The sequence below is a fragment of the Aotus nancymaae genome, unplaced genomic scaffold (genome assembly GCF_030222135.1).
Source record: "Aotus nancymaae isolate 86718 unplaced genomic scaffold, 86718_ANA_hifiasm-v0.15.2.pri h1tg000049l, whole genome shotgun sequence".
In the NCBI taxonomy this organism is placed as follows: Eukaryota; Metazoa; Chordata; class Mammalia; order Primates; family Aotidae; genus Aotus; species Aotus nancymaae.
In genome coordinates, this window is record NW_026988463.1 from 4,392,965 (window position 1) to 4,414,673 (window position 21,709).

A 21,709-nucleotide genomic window follows, 5' to 3' on the forward strand; every position below is an offset into this window, starting at 1 on the left:
ACCCAAACATGTCGAAATTCGTAGAACTGCTGGGCTCAGTGGCTCCTGTAATCCCAACTACTCAGGAGGAGAGGTGGGAAGATCGCTTAAGCCTGGGAGGTCAGGACTGCAGTGAGCTATGACTGCGCCACTCACTCCAGCCTGGGCAACAGAGCGAGACCTTGACTCTTTTTTTTTTTTTTTTTTTTTTGAGACGGAGTTTCGCTCTTGTTACCCAGGCTGGAGTGCAATGGCGCGATCTCGGCTCACCGCAACCTCCGCCTCCTGGGTTCAGGCAATTCTCCTGCCTCAGCCTCCTGAGTAGCTGGGATTACAGGCACGCGCCACCATGCCCAGCTAATTTTTTGTATTAGTAGACACGGGGTTTCACCATGTTGACCAGGATGGTCTCGATCTCTTGACCTCGTGATCCACCTGCCTCGGCCTCCCAAAGTGCTGGGATTACAGGCTTGAGCCACCGCGCCCGGCCTGAGACCTTGACTCTTAAGAAAAAAAATCAGAGCTGCCATGGACCGCTGTCAGGCAAATAACTGGTCTCTCGGCCTCTGTCCTTCTTCTCTGTGACCCACACCAGCAAGCAAGGTGGGCTTTTCTCTTTCAGTTTTGCTTCCCAACCTTTGCCACAGGCAGCGTCACCTTTTCCCAGCCTTGTCCAATTACTGTGCCCTGCGGGGCAGAGCTCTGCCACATCCGTTTTTCCTTTTTCCAACCTGTTTGAAGGTCACCTAAGTCCTGGAAGACACCCGAAGGTTGGCTCCTCCCAGGACAAGGATGAGGCAGGAAAGGGGGAGGCCTTTGTCTCCCCCCACCTCCTGCAGCACCTGTCCCCAGCTTACATGTGCAGGTGGCCTCACTAGCTCTGGAGATGAAGGGGATGTGTCAGAAGCACCGCTCCTGGGGCTGCTCTGTGTCCTGTGCTATGTCCCTGTCTGTGAATGAATTTCAAGTGTGGTGGGAACAGAGGCTGCTGATCAGAGCCACTCTACTAGCTGAGGTCAGATTGGGCCACTTCACACCTGTTTGACTAAACACGTTTAGGTTGCTCGTCACAGTCACCAAGTGATCCCTTCAGCCTTGGACCCCTGCTTACTGCTGTGCTGGTACCCAGCTACCACCCTAGCCAAATCCTGGAAGAAGAGTCCTTTCCTCCTGGAAGCCATCTGGGAGAAAACTGGCTTTATTCAGAAAGTTTTTTGGTAACATAGGGAAGGATGATGGTGCCTCTGCCCCTCTAGTACCCCCTCCCCCAACCCCCACAAGGGGCTGCAAGGCAGGCAGGTCACAGCAGGGTGAAGTCCCCTTTGTGCTGTTCCAGCCACTGGTCCAGCGTCAGGGCCTTGGGGTTGAGTCTCAGGGTCAGCTCGATGTCACGGTCGGGTCTCAGGGCATAGAAACGGAACATGTTGGCCAGGTCCTGGGCCCCAGGGAAGCCAAGCTTTTCGTAGTCCTCAGGAGTCATCTGGAAGCAGAGGATCCTGTCATGGCTGGCGTCCTCCAGTGCCCCAGGAGGTGGCAGGAGGAGGCCAAATGGGCTGGGGTCTCCTGACCTGCTACACCCAGAGCCACTATTGTCTCAGTTGCTGACGAGGTCCTCAGTACAAGGTCATTTGGAAATTTCTACAAAGAGCTCAAAGTTCAGAAACCACTGTTCTTGTGAGCTGCCTGGCATTCTAGATCAGTTTAAAGACTGTCCTTAGCCAGGCGCCATGGTTCATGCCTGTAATCCCTGCACTTTGGGAAGCCGAGGCAGGCAAATCACTTGAGGCCAGGAGTTTGAGACCAGACTGGCCAACACAGTAAAACCCTGTGTCTACCAAAAATACAAAAATTAGCCAGGCCTGGTGCTGGGCATGTGTAATCCCAGCTACTTGGGAGGCTGAGGTAGGAGAATTACTTGAACCCAGGAGGTGGAGGTTGCGGTGAGCTGAGATCACACCACTGCACTCCAGCCTGGGCCACAGAGTGAGACCCTGTCTCAAAAATGAATAAATAAATAAAACGACTCTTATTTTCAGATCATGAGATGAAAACATCTCAATCCCTTCCAAATCAGAAACCTGCCTGCATCACTTTCTTGCTCAAAAACCAAAGCTTGACCAGACATGGTGGCTCACACCTGTTATCCCAGCATTTTGGGAGGTGGAGGTGGGAGGATTGCTTGAGCACAGGAGTTCGAGACCTAGGCAACAAAGCAAGACCCCTTTGCCAGGCACAGTGGCATGCACCTGTAGTCCCAGGTACTTGAGAGGCTGAAGTGGGAGGGTTGCTTGAGCCTGGGAGGTTGAGATTGCAGTGAGCTAAGATTGCACCACTGCACTCCAGCCTGGGCAACAGAGTGAGACTCAAAAACAACACACACACACACACACACACACACACACCCACAAACCCAAAGCTGTTCCCATCCCTACTAAGCTGAATCTTAATTCCTTAGCGCCCCTAAATCCTCCATGACCTGGCTCAGATCTTTTACTTCTTTTTTTTTAAGCAACACAAGTCATTTAGTGCATATTTTTGAGGTGTTAGGCATAGCACTAAAACAAAGTTTTGCATTTTTTCGTTTAAACCTCACAACAAACTGAAGGGGTGTATACTATTGATACACTCATTTCACAGATGAGGAAACTGAGACGGGGGTGTCAAGGAATATGCCTAAGCCCACGTTGGCAGGTCTCAATGGCTCGAACCAGATCTCAGTCCAGGAGGCTGACCCATGTGAACCCTGAACCTTTCCATGCCATGGCCTCCTCCCATTACTGTTCTGGGCCTGGGTGAGCCTCTATGGGTAACTTTTTTCTTTTCTTTTCTTTTTTCCCCTGAGACAGAGTCTTGCTCTGTTTCCCAGGCTGGAGTGCTATGGTGCAATTTTGGCTCACTGCAACCTCCACCTCCTGGGTTCAAGCAATTCTCCTGCCTCAGCCTCCCGAGTAACTGGAATTACAGGCGCACACCACCGTGCCTGGCTAATTTTTGTATTTTTAGTAGACATGGGGTTTCACCATATTGGGCAGGCTGGTTTTGAACTCCTGATCTTGTGATCCACCCACCTCAGCCTACCAGATTATTGGGATTACAGGCGTGAGCCACAGTGCCCAGCCCAACTTTTGTCTTTTAAAGACTCTAGTGTTTCCCAGATTCTTTTACTTTTCCCCCCGAGACGGAGTCTTGCTCTGTCTCCCAGGCTGGAGTGCAGTGGTGTGATCTTGGCTCACTGCAACCTCCGCCTCTGGGGTTCAAGTGATTCTCCTGCCTCAACTTCCTGAGTAGCTAGGACTACAGGTACATGTCACCACACCAGGCAAATTTTTGTATTTTTAGTAGAGATGAGGTTTTACCACATTGGCTAGAATGGTCTCGATCTCTTGACATTGTGATCCACACACCTCCACCTCCTAAAGTGCTGGGATTATAGGCATAAGCCACAGCACCCAGCTGATTCTTTTTTTTTTTTTTTTTTTTTTAGTAGGAGTCTTGTTCTATCTCCCAGGCTGGAGTGCAGTGGCGGGATCTCGGCTCACTGCAACCTCTGCTTCCCAGGTTCAAGCGATTCTCCTCCCTCAGCCTCCCAAGTAGCCGGGACTGCAGGTGTGCACCATCACACCTGGCTTATTTTGTATTTTTAGTAGAGATGGGGTTTCACCATCTTGGCCAGGCTGGTTTCAAACTCCTGACCTCAGGTGATCTGCCTGCCTCGGCCTCCCAAAGTGCTGTGATTACAGGCGTGAGCCACCATACCCGGCTTCCCAGATTCTTTAATGAGTAGGTCTTACTTTCCTAATGGTAATGATAAACATTAGAAACCATGTACCCAGGAGTCTGTCCAGTGGGCTTCCTGCCCACCTAGCCAAGCCAGTGGGAGCAGGGGTTGGGCCTATCTTTCCAGCCTCTTTCCCTTCCAATCACCTCCCACAGAGGAGCCCAGCAGGGCCTGCATTTTCATCCCTCCTTGCCTTGGCTCCTATGGTCCCCTCTTCCTGGAAACTTTTCTCTCTACTTGGTCAAAACATCTAAGCCAGAAATTTCACTCTGTGACCAGAAAATAAACATTGCAGGAAATATACATTGACAATGAACAAACGAATTTAGATGCATTGCCCAGAGGGGCGAGTGGCCCTGGATACACCCTCCCTATTGGAGTTAGAAAGCCCTGACGAGGCTACCCAAGTCCCCAGGGGCGGGAGGCCCACCTTGGTGTCGTGCACGACCTTGCGGGTGTGCTTGGTGAGCAGGGCAGCGTACTCCTTGGCCGTGTGTCTACAAGTGCTCAGTCCGATGTTCTGGCCGACGTATTTTTCTGGCATCTTCAGCAGGCTGAGCACCACGGGACCCAGGTCGGACACAGACATGCCATCCATGGGAACGTCACCTGTGGGCAAGCCTGAGGGGTAAAGACAGGAGCTAGCTCTTGTCCCGAGAGCAGAAACGGGCAGGGCCAGAGCCCATCTCCAAAGGGTCCAAGCTGGTTTTTCCCAGCAGTCAGCTGCACATGCCAGCACTAGGGCATGGCTAAGACATGTCTTGCTATTTGTGGTAGCGCAGAGGCAGCAGTGGCATTGAGTCAGGAACGGATGGAATCCAAGTGCTGCCACCTGCGGCAGGCTGTTGAGGCTCTCTGAGCCTGGGTCACTGCATTCCTAGAACGGGGCTAAGAACCTGGGCCTGCCCAGCTCTCTCAGTGCTAAGATGATGGACAAGGGACAAAGGAAAGGGACTTTGAAAGCTGCTATGGAGAGTGTGGCTGGAGCCCAGGGTCTCCGCTGATCTCGAGGCACCAGCCCTGAAGTAGTGTCATATCCTAAATTCCTGGAAGCTGGAATGTCCACCTCTGGGTGGATACTCTAAGTACCAACTCACTTACTAGGAATCCTGATTAACCAGACACCAGGGCTGGCCCACAGCAGCACGTCCAGGATAAATCCTGAATGAATGACTCAACCTTCCAGGCTGAGGTTTTGTAGATGGGGAGGCTGGTGAGCGTCTGGGTGTGGCCCCAGGAATGTTTGGGTCCCATCCTCCTTACCTAGAGACAGGAGCCAGTGCAGCTGCCTATTCAGATCACCTGGGAGTTTGAGGGCACGGAGCTCAGAGATCGGAGCAAGGAGTATCCCTGACTGCAGCTTTGCAAAATAGAATAGACAGTGGTACCAAGGGGCTACCACTACCACCAGACTCAGCTCACCAGGTAGGCAGAAATCCCCTAAGCTGTCTTACAGCCCTGCAGGCCCTTAAGCTAGGGTGACCTGGCATTCACACAAAGGGTAAGGTGTAGCCAGCCAGAGGCACTGGACTTCCTGTCCTGATCACTGAGTGACCGGTAGGACACAGGTTGGGTGAGCCTCCTTCTCAGCCAGGGCCAGTGCACCTAACCAGTTTATAGACTTGCCAATGGGCACTGAGAAGAAAGAGCTTTCCTAGTTTGTGAAATCTACAACTGAACCTCATTTTCCAAATCCTCTCCTCCTTGTCTTTTTGTTTGTTTGTTTTGAGACGGAGTGTCGCTCTTGTTGCCCAGGCTGGAGTACAATGGCGCGATCTCGGCTCACTGCAACCTCCGCCTCCTGGGTTCAGTAATTCTCATGCCTCAGCCTCCCTAGTAGCTGGAACCACAGGTGCATGGCACCACACCCAGCTACTTTTTGTATTTCTAGTAGAGACAGTGTTTCACCAGGTTGGCCAGGCCGGTCTTGAATTCTTGACCTCATGTGATCCACCTGCCTCAGCCTCTCAAAGTGCTGGGACTACAGGGGTAAGCCACTGCGCCTGGCCCTCCTCCTCATCTTTGAAGAACTGACAATCACTAGATCCATTCTGTAAAGTCTTCCAAAGGACGGAGCGACCATCATGTCACCATTGTCTCCGTAGATCTTGCCACCCATGCAAATGTCAGTATAAAGCCCATCTCACAAAACAGGAAGCTGAGGTCCCACAAGCTGACAGGACGTGCTCAGTCCTGGGCCTAACGTGAGGAAGCCAGGGCCCAGACCCGGCACTAACGGCTTCACAAGGTGAGAGCTCTGCCTCACTGCGCACAAGGAAGGGCACTCACTTAGCAAGTAGCTCTTTCCGTCTGGGGCTTTCTGGGGCAAGAAGTGGGAGAGGAAGTTCTCGAAATAGCAGGGCAGCCGCACACTGGTCATGGGAACGCCGATGTCCCGGAAATATTCCTCCACCTCCCCTTTGCCATCAAAGTGCGCGGCGGTCAATCTCCCAGCCGTCAGCTTCTTGATGTTCTCCAGCCCACTGTAGACCACATAGTGGAGGCCCAGGCGCTTGGCCAGATCAGCCAGCAGCTTTCCCTGGAGGGCAGGGAAGGAGAGATTACAGGGCTCAGAGGAAGGACGTCTGTCCCTGGTCACGGCCCCAGCGCTCTAATCCCGGAGCGGCCACCATCTGCGAGGTTAACAGCCAGATCCCACTCACTCCTGAGGAGGCCCCCTTTCCTAGAATGATGTTCACACATGACACCATGCCTGTTAACACAGCCCTACCTTCTACCAGCTACCGACTCTGGCCCACCATGTGCAACATGGGAGGGGCAGGCAGGTCAGCTACGGGGGGACAGCCTGCACAGCAGCCCAGAGGACAATCCACACGTCTGATCATTGCTGATCCCAGAACTCCCTGCCCACGGAGCTCAGCCATCTTCCTCGAGAGCCCTGGGAGGCTAGACAGAGGCGCCACAGCTGCTTAGGTTCCAGTTAGGCTTTGCCATGTACTAGCTGTGTGACGCAGGTCAAGTGATGGCACCATCTGACCTCGTTGGTTAAATGCAGACGACAATGCTACCTGCTGCATAAGGTGATGCAGGGAGTCGGATGGTGGCCTCCAAAAAGATACGCCGCATCTTGTCTCCTGGAACCTGCGAATGTGACTTTATTCGGAAACACGGTCGTGGCAGATGTAATTATGTGAAGGATCTTGGGATGAGAAAGAACATCCCGTACTAACTAGATGGGCCCTAAATCTAGTAACCAGCTTGCTTATTTATTTATTTATTTATTTATTTTGAGAAGGAGTCTCGCTCTGTTGCCAGGCTAGAGTATAGTGGCACGATCTTGGCTCACTTCTCTTCCTGGGTTCAATTGATTCTCCTGCCTCAGCCTCCTGAGTAGCTGGGACTACAGGTACCCGCCACCACACCCAGCTACTTTTTATATATTTAGTAGAGATGGGGTTTCACCATTTTGGCCAAGATGGTCTCCATCTCTTGACCTCGTGATCTGCCTGCCTCAGCCTCCCAAAGTGCTGGGATTACAGGCATAAGCTACTGCGCCCGGCTCCATAACCAGGGTACTTATAAGAGATGAGAGAGGAAAAAAAAAAGAGAGAGAGAGGAGACAACTCCTGGAGAAGGCCATGTGAAGAGGGAAGTGGAGATTGGAGCTTTGTGGCCACAAGGCCAGGAATACCTGGAGCCATGAGGAGCCAGAAAAGGTGAAGAAGAAACTCCCTCAAAACCTTTTTTTTGCCAGGAGCAGTGACTCATGCCTGTAATCTCAGCACTTTGGGAGGCCGAGGCGGGTGGATCACGAGGTCAGAAGATCGAGACCATCCTGGCTAACACGGTGAAACCTCATCTCTACTAAAAAAAAAAAAAATTAGCTGGGCGTGGTGGCGTGCGCCTGTAGTCCCAGCTACTCAGGAGGCTGAGGCAGGAGAATCGCTTGAACTCAGGAGGCGGAGGTTGCAGTGAGCAGAGATCGAGCCACTGCACTCCAGCCTGGGTGACAAAGTGAGACTCTGTCTCAAAAAAAAAAACAACTCTTTTTTTTTTTTCTTTTTTGAAACAGAGTCTCGCTCTCTTGCCAGGCTGGAGTGCAGTGGCTCGATCTCGGCTCACTGCAACCTCCGCCTCCTGGGTTCAAGCGATTCTCCTGCCTCAGCCTCCCGAGTAGCTGGGACTACAGGCGAACGCCACCATGCCCAGCTAATTTTTTGTATTTTTAGTAGAGACGGGGTTTCACTGTTTTGGCCAGGATGGTCTCGATCTCTTGATCTGGTGATCTGCCTGCCTCGGCCTCCCAAAGTTCTGGGATTACAGGCTTGAGCCACCACACCTGGACTTGAAATTACTATTATTTCTGCCCCCCGCCCTTTTTTTTTTTTGAGATGGAGTCTCGCTTTGTCACCCAGGCTGGAGTGCGGTGGCCCAATCTCGGCTCACTGCAACCTCCGCCTCCTGGGTTCAAGCAATTCTCCTGCCTCAGCCTCCCAAGTAGCTGGGACTACAGGTGCCCACCACCACACCCTGCTAATTTTTGTATTTTTAGTAGAGACGGGGTGTCACCATGTTGGCTGGGATGGTCTCGATCTCTTGACCTCATGATCTGCCCGCCTTGGCCTCCCAAAGTGCTGGGATTAGAGGCATGAGCCCGGCCGAAATTATTTTTTTTAAAGAAACAACTTGTAACATTTTTGATTTAAAAAAACCAAACAGGGCAGGCGCAGTGGCTCACTGAGACTGAGACTGACTCAAAGAAAAGTCACTGGATGAGAAAGCAACCGCGTCCACCTGCATCGCAGGCTACAGCAGGCAGACGAATGAAGAGGGAAAGGGCTGCAGTGGCTGGGCCTCCCTGCAGAGTCAGAGCTCCTCCCAGATGCTCTGCTCCTAGCCTGGCGCGGCCTCCCTGCAGCTCCTGCCTGCCCTCACCTGCTTGACCTCCTGCTCCTGGCTGCAGTTCTCCCAGTAATTGGTCACGATGAAGGCAGCGTGAGCCCCAGTCAGGGCCAGTTCCATGCTGACCTGGTCATCTTGATCTCCCTGCACTACTTCTGCACCTTGCAGCCTCAGCTCCTTTGCTACCTTCTTCCTAGGATTTCGGGTCACCACTCGAACCTTGAATGTCCCATCTTCCAGGAGCGTGCGGGCCACAGAGCCACCCTGGGCACCTGCAAAGAGTCAGAAAGACCTCCCAGGTCACACCTGCCTGAAAGTCCCACTGAAGGCTGAAGCCTGAAGGAAGTGCTTCACCACAGCAAGGAACATCCGGGAAACCTGTGAGGATTCACATGCAACTTTTTATTTTATTTATTAATTATTTTTTTCAGATGGAGTTTCACTCTTTGTTCCCCAGGCTGGAGTGCAGTGGCACAATCTTGTCTCACTGCAACCTCTGCCTCCTGGGTTCAAGCGATTCTCCTGTCTCAGCCTCCTGAGGAGCTGGGATTACAGGCGCCCACCACCCGGCCAGATATTTTTCGTATTTTTAGTAGAGAAGGGATTTCACTATGTTGGCCAGGCTGGTCTCGAACTCTTGACCTCAGGTGATCCACCCACCTTGGCCTCCCAAAGTGCTAGGATTACAGGTGTGAACCACTGTGCCTGGCCTATTTATTTTATCTAAATAATTTTTTTTGAGATGGATTCCTACTCTGTCACCCAGGCTGGAATGCAGTGGCACTATCTCAGCTCAGTGAAACCCAGTCTCTACCAAAAAATGCAAAAATTAACTGAATTTGGTGGCACACCTCTGTAATCCCAGCTACTCGGGAGGCAGAGGCACGAGAATTGCTGGAGCCCGGGAGGCGGAGGTTGCAGTAACCCGAGATGATGCCACTGCACTCCAGCCTGGGGAGCAGATCGAGAATCTGTATCAAAAAACAAAACAAAACAAAAAACTCCTTCCAAGCAAAGTCCAAAAAAAAAAAGAGAGAGAGAAATATTTTTGATGTAATAAAGTAAAAAAAAGAGGAAAATACAAAACGATACTCAGATCTTGATGGGATTCAAATTCTTCCTGAAGTAGAACAAAAAGCCATACTCATACACATCAGAAGGACACAAAGGGTCAGATGTGGTGGCTCATGCCTGTAATCCCAGCACCTTGGGAGGCTGAGGCGGGCAGATCATGAGGTCAGGATATTGAGACCATCCTGACTAATACGGTGAAACTCTGTTTCTACTAAAAATTCAAAAAATGCTCTCTTCCCGCCGCCCAAGATGCCGAAAGGAAAGAAGGCCAAGGGGAAGAAGGTGGCTCCGGCCCCTGCTGTCATGAAGAAGCAGGAGGCCAAGAAAGTGGTGAATCCACTATTTGAGAAAAGGCCTAAAAATTTTGGTATTGGACAGGACATCCAGCCCAAAAGAGACCTCACCCGCTTTGTGAAATGGCCCCGCTATATCAGGTTGCAGCGGCAGAGAGCCATCCTCTATAAGCGGCTGAAAGTGCCCCCTGCGATTAACCAGTTCACCCAGGCCCTGGACCGCCAAACAGCTACTCAGCTGCTTAAGCTGGCCCACAAGTATAGACCAGAGACAAAACAAGAAAAGAAGCAGAGGCTGTTGGCCCGGGCCGAGAAGAAAGCGGCTGGCAAAGGGGACGTCCCCACTAAGAGACCACCTGTCCTTCGAGCAGGAGTTAACACCGTCACCACCTTGGTGGAAAACAAGAAAGCTCAGCTGGTGGTGATTGCACACGACGTGGATCCCATTGAGCTGGTTGTCTTCTTGCCTGCCCTGTGTCGTAAAATGGGAGCACCTTACTGCATTATCAAGGGGAAGGCAAGACTGGGACGTCTAGTCCACAGGAAGACCTGCACCACTGTCGCCTTCACACATGTTAACTCGGAAGACAAAGGTGCTTTGGCTAAGCTGGTGGAAGCTATCCGCACCAATTACAATGACAGAGATGATGAGATCCGCCGTCACTGGGGAGGCAATGTCCTGGGTCCCAAGTCTGTGGCTCGCATCGCCAAGCTTGAAAAAGCAAAGGCTAAAGAACTTGCCACAAAACTGGGTTAAATGTACACTGATGAGTTTTCTGTAAATAAAAATAATTAAAACAATGCAAAAAAAAAAATTTTTTTTCAAAAAATGTACTGGGCACGGTGGCATGTGCCTGTAGTTCCAGCTACTCAGGAGGATGAGACAGGACAATCGCTTGAACCCAGGAGGTAGAGGTTACAGTGAGCTGAGATCACACCACTGCACTCCAGGCGGGGAGACAGAGCAAGACTCCATCTCAAAAAAAAAAAAAAAAAAAAGGACACCAAAAAAATAGTTAACAGAAAGGAATACAAAAACTTATTCAGATCTCGATGGGAGCTTAGTTACACAGGGAAGTGCATCTGTCAGATGTACCCTTAAGATTTTCTGCACTGCAGCCGGGCATGGTGGCTCATGACTGTACTCCTGACACTTTGGGAGGCTGAGGCGGGCAAATCTCTTGAGCCCAGGAGTTGGAGACCAGCTTGAGCAACATGGCGAAACCCTATCTCTACAAAAAATATAAAAATTAGCCGGGCATGGTGGCATGTGCCTGTAGTTCCAGCTACCACGGAGGCTGAGGCTGAAGGGTAGCCTGAGCCCAGGAGGTTGAGGATGCAGTGAGCCGTGATCACACCACTGCACACTAGTCTGGGAGACAGAGTGAGGCCCTGTCTCCAAAAAAATAAAGAGATTTTCTGTACTTTATTATAAGTAAATTTTACCTCATAATTTAAAAAAGTCTGTAAACAAATACTGAACTCTAGCTACTGTTATGCATGCTTTTGTATGGAAGGGCAGTGTGCACATATCTGCAATTTACACAGAAATGCATCAAAAATAAGGACTGAGGCCGGGCATGGTGGCACACATCTATAATCCCAACACTTTGGGAGGCTAAGGAAGGCGGATCACGAGATCATGAGTTCATGACCAGCCTGGCCAACATAGTGAAACCCCGTCTCTACTACAAAATACAAAAAATTAGCTGGGTATGGTGGTGGGCACCTGCAATCCCAGCTTCTCCAGAGGCTGAGGCAGGAGAATCGCTTGAAACTGGGAGGCGGAAGTTGCAGTGAGTGGAGATCGTGCCATTGCTCTCCAGCCTGGGCAATAGTGACAGACTCCATTGCAAAAAAAAAAAAAAAAAATTAAGTACTGAGTCCAGGTACAGTAGCTCATGCCTGTAATCTAAACACTTTGGGAGGGTTAGGGGGTTGGATTTTGCTTGAGGCCAGGAGTTTGAGACCAGCCTGGGCAGCAGAGCAAAACCTTGTCTCTACAAAAAATTAAAAAATCAGCTGGGCCTGTTAGCGCTCACCTGAAGTCCCAGCTACTAAGGAGGCTGAGGAAGGAGGATTGCTTGAGCCTTGGAAGTCAAAGCTGCAGTGAGTGATAATTGTGCCACTGCACTCCAGCCTGGGCAACAGAGAGAGACCCTGACTCAAAAAAAAAGTGTACGCCAAGGGCAGGTACGTGGCTCACCCTGTAATTCCAGTATTTTGGGAGGCTGAAGTGGGAGGATTACCTGAGATCGGGAGTTCCAGACCAGCCTGACCAACATAGAGAAACCCCGTCCCTACTAAAAAAATAGGAAATTAGCCGGGTGTGGTGGCGCATGCTTGTAATCCCAGCTACTCATGAGGCTGAGGCAGGAGAATATCTTGAACCCAGGAGGTAAAGGTTGCAGTGAGCCAACATCATGCCATCACACTCCAGCTGGGCAACAAGAGCAAAACTCTCTCAAAAAAAAAAAAAAAAAAAAAGCGTACACCAGTGTTCATAGCAGCATTATTCATAATAGCCAAAAAGTGGAAATAAATCAAGTAGCCATCCACTGATAAATGGTTAAACAGAATGTGGTCTATCCATACAGTGGAATATTATTCAGCCATAAACATGAGTAAAGCTGTCAGGAGTTCAAGACTAGTCTGATCAACATGGTGAAACCCCGTTTCTACTAAAAAAATACAAAATTAGCTGGGTGTGGTGGCACACACCTATAATCCCAGCTACTTGGGAGGCTGAGGCAGGAGAATTGCTTGAACCTGGGAGGCAGAGGTTGCAATGAGCCGAGATCATGCCATTGCACTCCAGCCTGGGCAACCAGAGTGAAACTCCATCTCAAGAAAAGAAAAAAAAAAAACAAGAGTAAAGATGGCTGGGTGCAGTATTTCACGCCTCTAATCCCAGCACTTTAGGAAGCTGGGGTACACAGATCACGTGAGGTCTGGAGTTTGAGACCAGCCTGGTCCACATGGCAAAACACATCTCTACTAAAAATACAAAAACTAGGAGGGCATGGTGGCTCATGCCCACACCTGTAGTCTTAGCTACTCAGGAGGCTGAGACAGGAGAATCACTTGAACCCGGGTGGCAGAGGTTACAGTAAGCAGAGATCACATCACTGCACTCCAGGCTGGGCAACAGAGCGAGACTCTGTCTCAAAAAAAAAAAAAAAGAGTAAAACGTGGACATGCACTACAACATGAACAAACCTTGAAAATATGCTAAGTGAAAGAAGCTAGACAGAAAAAGCTGTATATTTTGATTTGTCATATGAAATGTCCCGAAAAGACAAATCCGTAGATACCAAAAGTAGATTGGTACTTTCTAGCGATTGGCTGAGAGGAGTAAGAATGGGGATTAACTGTTCATGGGTTCAGGAGTTTTTGTTTTGTTTTGTTTTTTGTTTTTGAGACAGAGTCTCACTGTTGCCCAGGCTGGAGTGCAGTGGCACGATCTCAGCTCACTACAACCTCTGCTTCTCTGGTTCAAGCATTCTCCTGCCTCAGCCTCCTGAGTAGCTGGGACTACAGGCGCCCACCACCACGCTCGGCTAATTTTTGTATTTTTAGTAGAGATGGGGTTTCACCATATTGGCCAGGCTGGTCTTGAACTCCTGACCTGTGATCCACCCACCTTGGCCTCCCAAAGTGCTGGGATTACAGGTGTGAGTCATTGGGTCTGGCCTTTTTTTTTTTTTTTTTTAAGACCAGGTCTCACTCTGTCACCCAGGCTTGAGTGCACTGGCACAATCAGGTCACTGCAGCCTCCACCTATTGGATTCAGGTGATCCTCCAACATCAGCCTCCCCAGTAGCTACAAATGCCTGACCCATGCCTTGCTAATTTTTGTATTTTTTGATAGAGATGAGGTTTTGCCATGTTGCTCAGGTTGGTCTCAAACTCCTTGGCTCAAACCATCTGCCCACTTGGTCCAATTAAAGTGCTAGGATCACAGGGTTGCGCCACTGCACCTGGGCCAGAGTTTCTTTTTTGGAGTGATGGAAATTTTCTAAAATTGATTGTGGTGATGGTTGTACAATTCTGTGAATACACTAGAAACCAGTGAGTTGACACTATTTTTTTTTTTGGAGATGGAGTCTCACTGTCACTCAGGCTGGAGTACAGTGGTATAATCTCAGCTCACTGCAACCTCCACCTCCTGGGTTTAAGCAATTCTCCTGCCTCAGCCTTCCCAGTAGCTGGGATTACAGGCGTCCGCCACCACACCCAGCTAATTTTTTGTATTTTATAGAGACGGGGTTTTACCATGTTGCCCATGCTGGTCTCGTACTCCTGACCTTGTGATCTGCCTGCCTCGGCCTCCCAAAGTGCTGGGATTACAGGCATGAGCCACAGTGCCTGGCCGAGTTGACACTTCATTTTTTTATTTTTTATTTTTTTTGAGACGGAGTTTTACTCTTGTTACCCAGGCTGGAGTGCAATGTCACGATCTCGGCTCACCGCAACCTCCGCCTCCCGGGTTCAGGCAATTCTCCTGCCTCAGCCTCCTGAGTAGCTGGGATTACAGGCACGCGCCACCATGCCCAGTTAATTTTTTGCATTTTTAGTAGAGATGGGGTTTCACCATGTTGACCAGGATGGTCTCAATCTCTTGACCTCGTGATCCACCCGCCTCAGCCTCCCAAAGGGCTGGGATCACAGGCATGAGCCACTGTGCCCGGCCCGAGTTGACACTTTAAACAGGTGGATTGTATAGTTTGTGAATTATATCTCAATAAAGCTGTTATAGATATTAAATATGTATAAATAAGAAAAAACAGGTAGGAGCAAAATAATATGCTATCATTTGAAAAAAACGACAATATATTTATGTTACCTACTCTGTCTGGCAGGATGTTCAAGAAACTTGGTAACAGTGATGGATGAGGTGGAAGAGGGGGCTAAGAAGATTTAATTTTGGTATCATGGTCAAGTACTTCTATTCAAATACATTAAAGTAATTGATTTTTTTTTTTTTTTTTTAAAGATGGGGTTTCACCATGATGGCCAGGCTGGTCTTGAACTCCTGACCTCAGGTGATCCACCCACCTCGGCCTCCCAAAGTGCTAGGAATACAGGCGTGAGCCACCACGCCCAGCCCTGATTTTTTTTTAATTGAAAAGCAATTCGGGCCTCATTCTTGCCGCCACATCCCCAACCCGGGTAGGGGGTCCCAATGATCTTACCCCTCCCTGCAGACCCCAGGGCGGGCGGTCTTCAAGGATGGGCGCCCTGGCTCTGTAGGAGCTTCAGTGGTCTGGGGTTTCGCTCACCTGTGCCTCCAAAAACCACCACCAGTTTCTTGTCCGCCATGAGGACGAGACCGGGACGAACGCGATCCACAGAGATCTGGGGGTAGCAGGAGGCGTGGAGTTGGGGGTGGGGCCGGGGTTCCCGCCGGGAGCCACAAGGGTGATACTCGAGTATCTGTCGAGTGGGGAGGCTGGGACCGGAGCAGCAAGCCGCCCATCCCGAGATCTCGGGGTCCCGCGACCCACCTTGTTCCTTTTGGGCCCAATCCTCTATTCCTTCCCGCCTCCCCCGAGTCGGGTCAGTCGACTCCCTGGCCCGGGTTCCACCAACCGGAGTGACCTCCACACCAGGCGCCTACCTCCTCCCCGCAGCTCCGGCCACACCCAGCAGAGCGCTGCCACCGGCCGCACCGCGTCGGAGGACCAGTGGCTACAGCCTGCAATACCGAGGTAGCGGCCGAGACTCCTCCCCTCCGCGCGGTTGGCTCCTCCAGGCTACCGCGGTTCTTGGCGTCCTTTCCGGGCATGTGCACAGTGAATTTGTGTAAATCGAAAACGCTCAAGGTGGAGAGCCGCTTAACGACTGGGAGGAGGAGAAAAATTACCTCTTTATCTTGCATGAACACCTGAATTTTCAGGTATTGGGTGTCAGGTAAAGATAATTAAAGCTATGTCTATGACTCCTATCCCTTGAGGCCTTGTTCGCTGGATTTCTTCATTGCCTAATTCACTTATAAAATTTTTATTTTATTTTCTATGTTTTTGAGACAGGGTCTCACTCTGTCCCTCAGGCTGGAGTAAAGTGGCACGATCTTGGCTCACTGCAGCCTCTGCCTCCTTGGTTCAAGCAATTCTCCTGCCTGTCTCCTGAATAGCTCAGATTACAGGTGCATGCCACCACACCTAATTTTTGTATTAAAATTCTAATATTTGTATATAAAGACAGGGTTTCACCATATTGGCCAGGCTGGTCTCGAACTCCTGGCCTGTAATCCCAGCACTTTGGGAGGCCGAGGCAGGTGGATCACGAGGTCAGGAGTTCAAGACCAGCCAGGCCAAGATGGTGAAACCCTGTCTTTACTAAAAATACAAAAAAATTAGCCCAGGTGTGGTGGTGGGCACCTGTAATCTCAGCTACTCAGAAGGCTGAGGCAGAGAATTGCTTGAACCCGGGAGGCCAAGGCTACAGTGAGCTGAGATCAGGCCACTGCACTCCAGCCTGGGCAACAGAAATGAGACTAGTCTCAAAATGAACAAACAAAAAACTAAAAAACAAACTGAAAAATGACCCTGGGCTTGGTGCAGTGGCTCGCCTGTAATTCTAGTGGTTTGGGAGGCCAAAGCAGGAGGATTGCTTGAGACCAGGCGGTCAAGGCTGCAGTGAGCCAAAATCGTGCCACTGTACTCCAGTCTGGGTGACAAAGTAAGACCCATCTCTTAAAAAAGGGAAGGGGAAGGGCTGGGCGTGGTGGTTCACGCCTATAATCCCAGCACTTTGGGAGGCCGAGGTGGGTGGATCAGTAGGTCAAGAGATCGAGACCATCCTGGTCAACATGGTGAAACCCCGTCTCTACTAAAAGTACAAAAATTAGCTGGACATGGTGGTGCGTGCCTGTAGTCCCAGCTACTCGGGAGGCTGAGGCAGGAGAATTGCTTGAACCCGGGAGGCGGAGGTTGCGGTGAGCCGAGATCGTGCCATTGCACTCTAGCCAGGGTAACAAGAGCGAAACTCCGTCTCAAAAAAAAAAAAAAAAGGGAAGGGGACCATAATGAATATATTTAAGCCTTCTTCATATGGTTAACAAGAATTCTGGACAGACATATAGTTATAATTAAGCACTAATCAGGCTTACTGTACTTTGACCCACTTCCTTGTAACTGAAAGTCACTGATAACTGACCTTTACCTCCCCATTGTTTCTATAGTTAGGATCTCTGACACTGGAATCATAAGCTCTTGTTTAAGAATTGCTTAAGATATTATGAAAGCAGATAGTGCATCATAAAAAAAATATTGATTAGGCTGGGCATAGTGGCTCAAGCCTGTAAGCCCAGCAATTTGGGAGGTTGAGGTGGGCAGATCTTGAGGTCAGGAGTTCAAGAGCAGCCTGGCCAACATGGTGAAACATGTCTGTACTACAAATATAAAAAGTTAGCCAGGTAGGGTGACGGGTGCCTGTAATCCCAGTTATTCAGGAGGCTGAGGCAGGAGAATCTCTTGAAACTGGGAGGTGGAGGTAGCATTGAGCCGAGACCACACCATTGCACTCCAGCCTGGGCAGCAGAGAGAGACTCCATCTCAAATAAAAAAAAAAAAAAAATTTGATTAAAAAATAGAAATAGGCTGGGTGTGGTGGCTCACGCCTGTAATCCCAGCACTTTGGGAGGCCAAGGCAGGCAGATCAAGAGGTCAGGAGATCGAGATTATCCTGGCCAACATGGTGAAACCCCGTCTCTACTAAAATATGAAAAAAATTAGCCACGCGGTGTGGCTCGAGCCTGTAGTCCCAGTTGCTTGGGAGGCTGAGGCAGGGGAATCACTTGAACCCAGGAGTCGGAGGTTGCAGTGAGGCAAGAGTGCCACTGCACTCCAGCCTGGGCGACAGAGCAAGACTCTGTCTCAAAATAAATAAATATATAAATAAATAAAAATAAAAAACAAATACGAACTTCAAAGAAAAACAAGAAAAATAGAATTGCTTGAGATATTTTTCAGATTCCAAATTCCAAGACAAAAGGTGATGTCAACCAGTTTGAAGACCCCATGGAGGAATGGAGTCAGCATGAGAAAATAGTTCCTTCATCTCCCTGTCCCAATGCTTCATTCTGCACTCTTCCACCAATCAACAATCTCCACACTATGGCCCACTTCAAAATCCTTAAAAACCCTACCCCTAAACTCCTAGGGGAGACAGATTTGAGGTTTCCTCCTATCTTTTCATTGGGGGGCCCTAAGATTTATTTTTTAAAAGACAGAGTCTCACTCTGTTGTCCAGGCTGTAGTACAGTGATGTGGTCATAGCTCACTACAGCCTCAAATCTCTGGGTTCAAGTGATCCTCCCACCTCAGCCTCCCCAGTAGCAGGGAATAAAGGTACATACCGCCATGCCCAGCTAATTGTTTTTAGTTTTTGCAGAAATGAGTTCTATGTTGCCCAGACTGGTCTCAAACTCCTGGCCTTAAGTGAGCCTCCTGCCTTGGCTTCCCAAACGCACTGGGGTTTTGGGAAGGGGCACTGTATTTCACTGGTGCTACTATTAAGCCTCTTTCTCTGCTGCAACCCTGTGTCTTGGTGTATTGACTTGCCATGCACATCTGGCAACAGGCTATTATGGTTATATTATTTTCACCAAAATTTTATTATGAAAATGTGTAAACATAGAATAGTTGAAAGAACTGAAAGGTGAACCCCCATATATTTACCACCTAGATATATTTATCCATCTACACTCATCAACTATCTTATTTTATTTTATTTTCTTGAGATGGAGCCGCCCTCTGTTGCCCAGGCTGAAGCACAGTGGTGTAATGCCGGCTCACTGAAACATCTGCCTCCCGGGTTCAAGCCATTCTCCTGCCTCAGCCTCCCGAGTAGCTGGGATTACAGGCACGCGCCACCACGCCCAGCAAATTTTTGAATTTTTAGTAGAGATGAGTGTAAGGCCGGTTGCCTCGCCGGGAGCTCGGACGCACACCCCCGCCCCCCGCCTTTTGTCTGAAAGCTCGGATATGCTTGGGCACGTTCCTTTCTCCCTTTCTCGCACAGCTTGGCTTTCCTTTAAAGAACCCAGTATGCAAGCGAGTCTTGTGATTCTAGCCAATAGTAGCCAAGTCTTTCTAGCCAATAGCAGCCGAGTAATTCTAACCAATAGCAGCCAAGTCCTGTATGCAAACAAAGGCTTGTAACCTTATCCAATAGTAGTCCTGCTCTCCCACAACCAATCGAGCTCCTTCACTCCCTATAAAACCCCACGTCTGAGAGGAGTCCTGCGACTTCTCCGGCCTCTCCTGTTGGACAGCAGAACCTTGCCCAGGAGCCTGAATAAACCCTTTGTATTGGATCTTCTTGTGTTGGCCTCAGTTTCTTCCTTTAAAACTCGGCAAGAACAAACCTTACAATGAGGTTTCACCATATTTTTTCGTATTTTTAGTAGAGACAGGGTTTCACTCTGTTGGTCAGGCTGGTCTCGAACTCCTGACTTCGTGATCTGTCTGCCTCAGCCTCCCAAAGTGCTGGGATTACAGGGTTTAAGATTATCTGTCATTCTGGCTGCTGTTTGAAGAATGCGAATAATGGGGCAAGACCAAGGCAGGGAGATCAGATACAAGACTGGAGGCAGAGATGTCAGAGTTGAAACTCACGTTTCGCAGTGAAGCCTGCACAGGGCTGGTTAATGGAATGCATTGGCAAGTGACCAAGAGGGCAGTGCCCCAGTTGACAACCCTATTTCACTGAGTGGATATAAGAAGATTAAACCACATTGGGCAAGAAAAGTGCTCATCTCTGAAGCACCCTCCCACACTTCGGCTCTTGTGAACACTAGCGTTCCTGCCGAAGCACCCGACTTACCGCGCTGAGCAGAGCCTGAGTCTGCAGCCTCCAGGGACCTGGAAAAGGAGCCTATTCCGCTTCCAGCCTCTCACAAGGACGTGTCCGCTACAAGGGGCGTGTCCTCCGCAGGCCCCACCCCGCGTTGCGTGCTCACGTCGCGCCGGTCTCACGCCCGCCCGCTGGGCTGCGGGGGCAGCGGCGCCTGAGGGAGTCGTTCACGGGCACGCTGCCTGGTGACTGGCGGACGGGCGACAGCGACTTGCGGCAGGTGAGCGGTCTGCGCCCTCCCGGGGCCTTCCTTCCGTTTGGCTCCTTGGGCCGCGCCGTGTTCTCCGTGGGCCCTACCTCGGTCCAGGCCTTCGGAGCTGGGCTCGGTCGGGCCACAGCCCTCTGCGTCTCCGATGCGGGCCTGAGGGGAGACCTGGCAGGGGACGGCCGGAAGCCGAGTGAGGCCAGGCAGGCGGACGAGAACAGGCGTGGAGGGGCTGTGAGGGGAGGGCGAAACCCCGGACGCCGCTCTTCAGAAGTCGTCTCTTAGGGGGCGCGGGGAGGTCTGAGCGTTTCCCTGGGGTTTCCCTGTTGGGCCCATCCCCTTCCAGCGTCACTGCTATGCGGGGCGAGGTGACCCTCGTAGCTGGGGACGTCAGCGGTGCGGACAGGGGGTGCTGGCAGAGATTGGAGCCCGCTTTGTCGGCTTCTCAGGCTGTTGGCATTGGCCGTTGGCATCTGCCCTTCCTCCAGTACCCCATCTCTGTGGGAAGTGCCCCTTGAGTTGGTATGGTGACTTCACGAGTGAACCCTGGTACGCCTTGGAGCAAAGTCAGACTGGGAGGGGTCAGGTGTGGGGGCAGCCGGTTAGTCCTGACGCGGGTTTACCTGTCACCTTCTGAGCGCAGTGCTCTGGGTGCATTAATTGTCCTGCAGAAGCTGCCGGGACCGCCTTGCAGCCTTTGCACGAGGCCTGCCTGCTTCTGGGCCGGGCGTGGTGGCTCACGCCTGTAATCCCATCACTTTGGAAGGCAGAGGTGGGCGGATTGCTTGAGGTCAGGAATCCGAGACCAGGCTGGCCAGCATGGTGAAACCCCATCTCTACTAAAATACAAAAATCAGTCGAGCCTGGTAATGTGCACCTGTAGTCCCAGCTACTCGGGAGGCTGAGGAAATCGCTGGAACCCGGGGGGTGGAGGTTGCATTGAACCGAGACCGTGCCATGGCACTCCAGCCTGGGCGACAGAGGAAGACTGTCTAAAAAACAAACAGGCCGGGCGCGGTGGCTCACGCCTGTAATCCCAGCACTTTGGGAGGCCGAGGAGGTCGGATCAAGAGGTCAAGAGATCGAGACCATCCTAGCTAATATGGTGAAACCCCATCTCTACTAAAAAAAAAAAAAAAAATACAAAAATTAGCTGGGCGTGGTGGCGCGCGCCTGTAGTCCCAGCTACTCGGCTGAGGCAGGAGAATTGCTTGAACCCAGGAGGCGGAGATTGCAGTGAGCCGAGAGTGCGCCACTGCACTCCAGCCTGGCGCCTGGCAACAGAGCGAGACTCTGTCTCAAACAACAAACAAACAAACAACACCTCTGACGAGCTGGTTGTCATGGCCTGTGGCTGTCCATCCTTAAGTAAGGTGTTTTGTTGATGACGCTATAAATGAGACAAGGTGGAATGTGATTGAAAAAAGGAACACTGGCCAGGCTCACTGGCTCACTTCTGTAATCCCAGCACTTTGGGAGGCCAAGGCGGGCGGATCACTTGAGGTGAGGAGTTTGAGACCAGCCTGGTCAATGCGGTGAATCCCAGTCCCTACTAAAAATACAAAAATTGCCCGGACGTGGTCGTGTGTGCCTGTAATCCCAGCTACTTGGGAGGCTGAAGCAGGAATCCCTTGAACCTGGGATGGGGAGCCTTGG

The 21,709-nt window shown here is 50.7% G+C and overlaps 3 protein-coding genes across 4 annotated transcripts in view; 2 read left to right on the forward strand and 1 right to left on the reverse strand.

The window, feature by feature from the left end:
• Positions 1–1,155: 1,155 nt before the first annotated feature.
• NMRAL1 (NmrA like redox sensor 1) lies at positions 1,156–19,911 on the reverse strand. Of its 2 annotated transcripts, none has more exons than XM_012441869.2 (7): positions 19,819–19,911; positions 15,608–15,831; positions 15,270–15,345; positions 8,654–8,892; positions 6,047–6,296; positions 4,188–4,366; positions 1,156–1,459 (listed from the first exon to the last, which is right to left on the reverse strand). In XM_012441869.2, the coding sequence occupies exons 2-7, from the start codon at positions 15,773–15,775 to the stop codon at positions 1,280–1,282; spliced, it is 1,092 nt and encodes a 363-aa protein (XP_012297292.2). In that variant the 5' UTR covers positions 15,776–15,831; positions 19,819–19,911; the 3' UTR covers positions 1,156–1,279. The 2 variants fall into 2 exon arrangements, with proteins under 2 accessions (XP_012297292.2, XP_012297291.2); XM_012441868.2 differs by having other exon boundaries at positions 4,188–4,378.
• LOC135269010 (large ribosomal subunit protein eL8-like) lies at positions 9,929–10,755 on the forward strand. Its single transcript, XM_064362408.1, has one exon. It carries the CDS (start codon positions 9,944–9,946, stop codon positions 10,742–10,744), a length of 801 nt encoding a protein of 266 aa, XP_064218478.1. The 5' UTR covers positions 9,929–9,943; the 3' UTR covers positions 10,745–10,755.
• Positions 19,912–19,978: 67 nt separating the features above from the next.
• Positions 19,979–21,709, forward strand: part of HMOX2 (heme oxygenase 2) — a 43,379-nt gene continuing 41,648 nt past the window's right edge. Inside the window, exon 1 of the mRNA XM_012441870.2 lies at positions 19,979–20,068. The gene's annotated coding sequence lies outside the window, so the exon portion shown is untranslated. The remainder of the gene's footprint in view (positions 20,069–21,709) is intronic.